The sequence below is a fragment of the Otolemur garnettii genome, unplaced genomic scaffold, assembly GCF_000181295.1.
Source record: "Otolemur garnettii isolate 467f Iridium unplaced genomic scaffold, OtoGar3 scaffold00016, whole genome shotgun sequence".
Taxonomy (NCBI): Eukaryota; Metazoa; Chordata; class Mammalia; order Primates; family Galagidae; genus Otolemur; species Otolemur garnettii.
In genome coordinates this window covers 25,842,421-25,851,000 of record NW_003852411.1, presented here as the reverse complement: position 1 = coordinate 25,851,000, position 8,580 = coordinate 25,842,421, and the positions used below count along the sequence as shown (strand labels likewise).

Genomic DNA, 8,580 nt, shown 5'->3' with positions numbered 1-8,580 from the left:
GTCTCCTGCCTTAGCCTCCGAAGTAGCTGGGACCACAGGCGCCCGCCACAACGTCCGGCCATTTTTTGGTTGCAGCCGTCGTTGTTTGGCAGGCCTGGGCTGGGGATTCGAACCCGCCACCTTAGGTGTATGTGGCTGGCGCCTTAGTCGCTTGAGCCACAGGCGCCGAGCCGGGAAAATAAATTTCAGAGTCAAGTATATGAGGCTGAGATCCTGGTTTCACCACTTACTGGATGTGTGACCTTGGTGCATTGTGTCTTAACCTCCGTGTACCTTATTTTTCGATTAGTACTCGTGGGACAGTTGTGAGAGGGATGCAGGTCAAGTGCCCGGTGGGGCATTAGTGGATAAATGACTGTGGTGGGTCATGGACCTGCCTCAACTGAGGCGGTTGGTGCTGTTCTGTTTTCCTGGGTTTTCTGTCAGGACCTCTGAGGAGTGTAGTGTGTTCATATCCTCAGGAGCTGGTGATACCCAGGCTAATGCCACTGTTAGTCCAGCAGGTGATACACAGGCTCAGGGGTGCCACGATGCTCGTGGGAGAGGGTGTGAGCGGAGCTGAGAGCTAAGGTCTGAGTAGTGGCGATGACCTTGGAGATAAAGTGAGTCCTAGTGTCCAGTTAAAACAGATCATCATGGGTAGGTCAAGTGGAGCATTCTCTGTCCCTTTCTTATACTGAGTGGGAGAATTCCCCTGGTGAAGGTGGCTGTTCCCAGGGGCTTTCTCGGGGCCAGTTGTGACACCCCCTGCCTTCCCTGGTGCTGCCTGGGTAGGCTCTGCTCTCTCCTTTCAGATCTGCTGACTTCACACGTCACCCTGTGACAGGTCACTTTTCTGATGTACTCTTGGGACTTTCCCACACGCTATTTTTACCAATTCATTTTCTCTCCACATAGAATAAAAAACATCCCTGGCATGCGCATTGTGGGGTGTGGGGACCCTGTGGGATGGGGAGTTCGTCAGATGAAGCTGTTGGGCTTGAGAACACTCTCGGAGAGTTGAGTTAGTTCCATTCCTGCCTTCCAGGCTGGCCCCTGTGTGGGAAGGGTCTGCGTGTGAGTATGTGGCCCTACAGGGACGGACCTCCTTCCGGTCAGCCCCCCTGTACTCCTAGGGATTGGTCTCTAGCCATGACTGCACCCCTGCCCTCTGCACCCCTTGCCCCAACCTGCCCTTCAACACAGAGGCAGGAGATTTGTGATGCTGACCCCTCACCTCCCTGGCACACCGTTCTCCGTGCCTGTGTGTGTAGAAGTGAGCTGCCCTGGGCCTTTGGCGTGTCCATTCTTTTCTTTTACTATCGGGAGACACACCCCTTATCTCATGTTCAAAGTGAAGGGGCTTCACCTTTGACGTACTGTCTTTATTTTGGGTCCTTCTACATTTTGGCCTTGGCTTTGGCTAACTGTAAAGCGTTACTTGGATTTGGAAAGGCTGAAGTGGAAAGCCCAGCAGGGAGTGTGGGGAGACTTGGAGCTTCCTGCCCTTTGCCCTGTCCTCTGACCCAGCAAATGTGCCAGGGGCAGAGTGATGTTGCAGGAGCTGGTTTTAAGTCCCTGGAGTTTCCAGTTTGTGCCAAGACCTTGTTCTGACTCAGACCTTGGCCTGGCTCTGTTTCCTGACTGCCTGAGGATGAGGGCCTTTCAGTGCAGTGACCTGGCTGGCCCTGTGTTGTCCTTGGCTCAAGGAGGGGACCCGGGCGGCTTAAGGGGATAGCTTTTGCAAAGGCGTCTGGGGAGCAGAGGTGGGCAGTGCCTCTTGGGTAAGATTCCGACCCATTTCCTGTTTCCTGTTTCAGAGTGAAGGCTGTGACTCCTCCCTGCCTTCCCTGTTTCTCCATCTTCCCGGATGTCTTTCCTTGTGTCTGTGCCCTGCCATCCCCTCCTACATGACATCCTTGCACACCTCTGCTTTTCTAGGGGCCCTGCAGTGCTCCCTCCCACCTGCTGGCTCCATCAGCTGGATCTGACTAGACTCTGGTTGGTTCCTGCATCCTGCTTCATTGGGTCCCCCCATCAAGGAGCCTCCATGCTCCAGAAGCTTCCTTAGGTTCTGTGGCATCACAGAAACATGGGTTACTGCATGTGTAGTGGGAGCCAGCTACAGTGCTGAAGCGTTTTCCGCAAGCCTGTCTCGCTGTCTTCCTAAATAATAACATTCAAGAGGAAGATAGCGTTATTGCCCCTGTTTCAGTGTGGGAAACTGAGATTCAAAGAGGATACCAAGTAGCTTGTCCAAGGTCACAGAGCTAGGAGTTTTAGGGGTCAGGATCAGCCCCAGGGCTCCCACTGGCTTGATGGTAGAGCGAGAGGCAGCTGTTGGGCTGCAGAGCAGAGTCACTGTGACTTGTCCTCTCCACCTGCTTTCGGTGGGGCCAGTTTTCTCCAGTGATAAAAGATGCAGTCACCAGATTTGTACATACGCGGGGGCAGGGGCCAAGGCCCCAGCCGAGGGCAGTAGGAGGGCTGGAGACCGTGTGTGCGTACATGTATGCTGGGGAATGACAGAGCTTCCTGTGGAGCCAGTGCTGTCAGTACCCGTGAAGAGCTTGTGTTGCGACACAGACCTGGCATCAGGTGTTTGTAAGGCTTTAATTAAAAGACACTCAAGTTCTGGTGTGTGTTTGTTTTTTTTCCCCTGGCTCTGATACCCTTTTGATCTCGTTTCCTTTCTTCTCTGGGCTTTGTCTGGAGACATGTGAAGAATGGGAGGCCACAGTTGCTGTGTGTTTTGGACGTGTCTGTCTCATTAACTCTAGGTGCCAGAGCTGGGAGGACTTCTGGGGGCCAGCCACGTGGCAGCTCCCTGGGCTCCTTCTTGGCTGAGTCTCTGCAATAGGTCGGTGGGGGCAGCTGGGGCCGCCTGAGAGCAGGGCCCTGTGTGGTGATACCAGGAAGACCATTTCCCAGCTAGGGGAGCCATGGCTGCCCAGTGAGGCGGGCACATCCTAACATATTAGGTCCCAGCCGACCTTTCTATTACCCAGGCTCCTGTGGAAAAACCGTGTGTAAATTTAGGAGCTGGTGTGAAAGTCAGATGATGATAGTGGCTTTCTGGAATGTGCTCTTCCTGACAGTTCATAGCTTTCTCATCTTCCACATTTTGTGTCAGTCTGAATCACAGCGGAGAGATCCTCCCTCCTTCCCTGTCCCTGCCACACGTGTGTCTAAACACACGCCCGTGTAGGAATGTATAAATGCAGTATTGGTTACAGACCGGGCTTTCCAGAAATTCATTCACACGTATTTCACATGTTTGTGTGTGAATTTCACCCCACGCTTGGGTCTATTAACTGAGAAGGAGCTGAAGGGTCACTGCAATCATTGCAGACAAGGATGACAACCTTCAGCGTGGTGGGGTGGCCAAAGCTTTAGCAGCTCAGGTGATAAGATTTAAAATGACACCTGTAGTATCCTTTGTACCCTCATATTAATCTGAAATAATAATAGTAGATAAAAAAGATATATCACAAGAATGGAAAAGTATCCAGTGTACTCAATACCAATATGAAGCCAGTAGGTAGTCCAGCACACTCCCACATAGGAGAAAAACTCAATTCAAGATTGGGAGGTGGGGGAGTAAAGAGGAGAGAGGGGTGATGGGTGTGTTTCCATGTAACGGGCACAGTGTAAGGGTATACGGCACACCTTCTGGGCGCAGGACACACCTACAACAGGGACTCTTCCAACAAATACAAACATTGTAACCTAATTGTACCCTAACATTCATCTGAAATAAAACATTTTTTAAAATGACATCTGTAGGGAGAGGCTGTTTTGATTGAGAGAATTCTCCTTGCAAACTCACTGCTTAAGAGGAAACTGAGGTTCGGGGGTTAGTTACCTGGCGGGACCAAGATGATCAGTCTCCTTTTTATTTTTTGAAAAAATTTAGGGCGGTGCACATAGCTCAGTAGGTAGGTTACCAGCCACATACATTGAGGCTGGTGGGTTCGAACCCAGCCTGGGCCAACTAAAACAACAGTGACAACTGCAACATAAAAATAGCTGGGTGTTGTGGCAGGCGCCTGTAGTCCCAGCTACTTGGGAGTCTGAGGCAAGAGAATTGCTTAAGCCTAAAAGTTGGAGGTTGCTGTGAGCTGTGATGCCCTGGTATTCTACCCAGGATGACAGCCTGAAACTGTCTAAAAAAAAAAAGCGTCTGGTGAAAAGAAGGTAGCAGAGAAGATGGTGAGTTAGTTTCACCTGGGCTTTGTCACAGCCCAGCCCGCCGTGTCCTAGACCATTGCTTTCTCATCTTACACTGAGTGATTGTCCTCTTTGTAAACCTCAGAGTCTGTGGTGAGTGGGATGGGCTAACCACAGCTGGGTCCCCTGCTGCTCCCTGTGCCCTTGGGGGTGTGGTGTGGGTAGGAGTTGGGAGCAAGGAGCTGACCCCTGACTGGGTCACTCCGTCTGAGCACAGGTAAGTGTGTGCAAGGGGACGGTGGAAGCCCAGACTGCTTCCTGTTACAGTGAGCTCTCCGGCTATCATAGCTGCCTTCTTTTTGGTGGTGGTTCTTCCTCACTGAAATTATGTTTGGGTCAAATGTTAGGCCTCAGCTGGGCAGCCTTTTGTTTCAGAGACCATTTTGTCATAGCAGAATTTGACTATTGTAAGGGACGGAAACGTAACTCCTTCCCAGAGCTGCTGCTCATCTGCTCTCGGTCCAGCCTCTCAGGAATCCAGCTGGTGAATCGTCCGGAGCGTTTGTGGAGCCCGCGTGAGCCTGGCCGGCCTTGCAAGGGCACATAGTTGCTGGCTCCTCACCATTTTCTTGATTCTTGTTTTTCCTTCTCTTATAGTATTGAGGGACATCAGTGAAAGAGGCAGGGACCTGGAGCAGATTTTATCTCAGTACATTACGTTCGTCAAGCCCGCCTTTGAGGAGTTCTGCTTGCCAGTGAGTTCTGTTCTCGGTTCGTTTCTGTTGAATGTAGAACTTACAATTTAATGACACCCACGACACACAGGAAGATATGTAAGTTGATGGCGTCAAGGGGAGCTTGACTCACACTCCTCTCCCGGAGTGAACCCCTGTTCTGAAGTCACACGAGAAGGCACCTTCGGTCCTTTTATCCTGCCCCCAAGTTCTCTGGGAGCTCCGTCCTGCTGTTCTTTCTTGGGGTGGCCCTGTCACATCCTGCCAATCCTTAGGCTGCCTCTTTAATTCCCAGTAACTTCTAGATTTTTCTCATTTGGGAGTCATGGCCTGAGACCCCTTACTGAGCACATGTCATGTCTGGGGATTGCGCTCAGCCATTTGGATCTCTCCAAGGTCTGAGATGGTCTGGGGTGGATGTTGGTGCATCCAGGGCTGTGCCCCAAGGTGTGTCCTTTGACCTTTCCCACTGCTACAGGTGAGCACTGCTTGAGGGTGTCTTTGGGCCCCCGTGCAGGGCCCAACGGGAAGTGTCGTGCCATATTGGGATAACCTTCCTTCCTTTTGGTCTGGCACAGACTTACCTGTCCTTCCCCATGGCAGCTGGAAATTCCCTAGGAAAGTGCTTTCAGAGAAGGGGCAGTCGAATTATCAGCTTTTTAGCAAATCAGCCTTCAGCCCAGGAAATGCCCTCCATTTCCTGGGGAAAGATAGGGAAGGGCACCAGAGAGAAGAGGAGAGGTGGGGCACAGTGGGGTTCTGGGGGAGGAAGATGCAAGAGACGACTTCATTTTGGAAATAGAAGTACTTCACTCAGGAGGAGCTTACGTCTGAGAGTCTTCTCCAGCATGGTCAAACCATGGTCTAAACCACTTAAATATTTATAATTAAGCTGTGAGGGAAAAAAGGAGGGAGAAGTAGGGTTTAACCCATCTTGGGTGTGGTTTTAGGGAAGGCTGGGATTTCTGAAGGCATTGAGAATAGCTTTAGAGTAAGGCTGGGTATGGGCCTTTATCCTTCTAATAATTAACTTCTTTTTTTTCCTCTGCTGGAAAGATAGGATCCCAAACTGTCTTTGTTTCTTTAAGTCTGTTAGCAGGTTTTCCATCCAACCAGACTTCTGTTTCAGGTCAGGGACGGTGGGCTTCTGAGTCAGCTGAGTAACTAACCTTGATGCCCGATTCATCACCCTGGAGATGGCTGGGTTACAAGATTAGGTTACTGGAAAGAGGCCTGTGAAATTCTTCCTCTCCCTTTATCTATCTGAGGACCTCTCCTGCTTTTTTTTTAAACTTAATTAAGAATACAAAGTTCATTTATTAGTGGATATCAGTTAGAGTAAACTGCTAGTTTCCTGTTGCTTAACTTAGTTGTAATGGAGCTCAGAATTCTGTGCAAATGTTTTCTAGGTTGTTTCTGCTTGTCCCGTGGTCTAGCCACTCTTTACTCAGGGAAGACCAACACGTTTCCCTCTAAAGCCAGGAACTTGGACTTAACAAATGGCTGCATAGTTCCAGATGGGATTGGGCCTGACACTGTTAAATTGTAGCAGCTCTAGCATGGAGGCTGCACAGAGTTAAGGATGCCCACACACTTAAGGCGTTGTTTTTGTGTTCTCATTCTAAATTTAGATTGTATGCCAAGATGAAGCTATTTGTAGAATGGTCTACAAAAAAATTTCAGAAAAACTTTTTTTTGAGAGACAAGGTCTTGCTCTGTTGCCTACCAAGTAGCTGAGGCTACGGTTTTGTGCCACCATGCTAGGACTTTTTATTTTTTTAATGAAAGAAACAGTTTTGCTATGTTACTCAGGCTGTTCTGGAACTCATGGCCCCGAGTGATCATCCTGCCTTGGCCTCTCAAAGTGCTAGGATTATAGATGGTGAGCCACTGTGTCCAGCCAAGTAAATAGGAAGCAAAAACAAAAGGAACATCTCTGTGGCTTTCCTTTTTACATTTTATTTAATTGTATTATATTTTATTTTAATTTTTTTTAGATAGAGCTTCACTTTGTTGCCTTCGATTGTCATGGTGTTATAGCTCACAGCAACCTGAAACTCTTGGGTTCAAGCGATCCTCTTGTCTTAGGCTCCCGAGTAGCTGGGATGCAGGTGCCTACCACAACGCCTGGCTTACCTTTTTTTTGAGACAGAGTCTTATTGTGTTGTCCTCGGTAGAGTGCCGTGGCGTCATAGCTCACAGTAACCTCAAACTCTTGGGCTCAAATGATTCTCTTGCCTCAGACTCCTGAGTAGCTGGCACTACAGGCACCTGCCACAGTGCCTGGCTATTTTTTGTTCTTTAGCAGGCCTGGGCTGGGTTTGAACCCACTAGCCCTGGTGTATGTGGCTCGCGCCCTACCCACTGAGCTATGGGTACCGAGCCTTATCTATTTCTAATAGTATAATAAACAGAGCCAGTGAAACTGGTTGTCATTGGAGATTACTTTTTATACTTCAGTCCCATGCTGGGAGTGCTATGTGTCAAAGTCCAAGGTGAACCAGCCCCCTTTTAAGTTTAGGTTTTTCTCATTCCTATTTTTTCTAGTAGGGCAGAGGCAATACAGTGTTTCGCTTCAAAGATCGTGTTGTCTGTGCAGGTGGTAGGCTGGAACAATGTAATGAGAACTTAAGAAAAAGCCAGTTATAATGTAGATAAACATCCATGATAGATAATTAACAATTGAGTTATAAATTGCTTTTTGAATTAACCCCTCAGTCTGGACCACTTTCCCTCCCTGGTACATGGAAGTCTATGTTCCTCATTCCCCTCTTGCCTTCTTTCATTCCCGTTTACCCCCACAAGGCACTTCAGGTTTCCCCACATTTCTGGATGCCTCCCTATGAAGTTGTAAACAGCATTTATACTTGAGATTTCATGCCAGGCTTCGCCCTTCCCCATATTCCCTTGGGGAGGGTCTGGGCCAGTTTGTCCCTGCACTTTTCTGTCAATTCATTGTAAACATCTCTCCCCACAGACAAAGAAGTACGCTGATGTGATCATCCCCAGAGGTGCAGATAATCTAGGTGAGTCCTGGGGTGTCATCCTGTGATGTATAACACTTGTCCTTTGTCAGTCATAATTTGGGGCAGAATGCGGTGACCACATGGGCTCTGTAGACTGGTCTGTGCTTATGAGCCAGAAAGATACTTCTGCCTGCCCGTCTGTCTGGCCTTGGGGATAGGTTCCCGGGCATATGTGCATCTCTGTATGTGGGCAGACTGAACTTGTGCTTCTCTGGTGGAAGCAGATTACTGTAGATTACTTCAGCGAGGAGCAAGGTGCTCTCCCCGGCGAAGACACGAGGATACGTTGCATCTGAAGCCACCTACTAGCTGAAGCAGATTTCCGCCTTGACCCAATTTAGAGTGACCAGAGTTGATCTATAAGATGGGAGTTTGTCTTCTTATTTGCTTAATAAAAAATTAATGTCATTTTTTTCTTCCCTTATTTTTTTGGGTCAGCTGTTTGGGAGTCAGCCACAGCAATAAATAGCTCACTGTGCTAGTACATACATATTTTTTTCCTCTCTTTTTTTTAATTCTTTTTTTTTTTGCAGGTTTTGACTGGGGGTGGGTTTGAACCTGCCACCTCCGGCATATGGGGCCCACTGCCTTACTCCTTTGAGCCACAGGCGCCGCCCCACCTGGCTATTTTTTGACTGCAGCCATCATTGTTGTTTGGTGGGCCTGGGCTG

General features: G+C 49.0%; 1 protein-coding gene across 1 annotated transcript in view; it reads left to right on the top strand.

The window, feature by feature from the left end:
- The window catches only part of UCK2 (uridine-cytidine kinase 2), a 90,189-nt gene that overhangs the window by 80,403 nt on the left and 1,206 nt on the right, over window positions 1-8,580 (top strand). Inside the window, exons 5-6 of the mRNA XM_003785746.3 lie at window positions 4,807-4,904; window positions 7,861-7,909. Coding sequence (XP_003785794.1) covers window positions 4,807-4,904; window positions 7,861-7,909 — 147 coding nt within the window. The remainder of the gene's footprint in view (window positions 1-4,806; window positions 4,905-7,860; window positions 7,910-8,580) is intronic.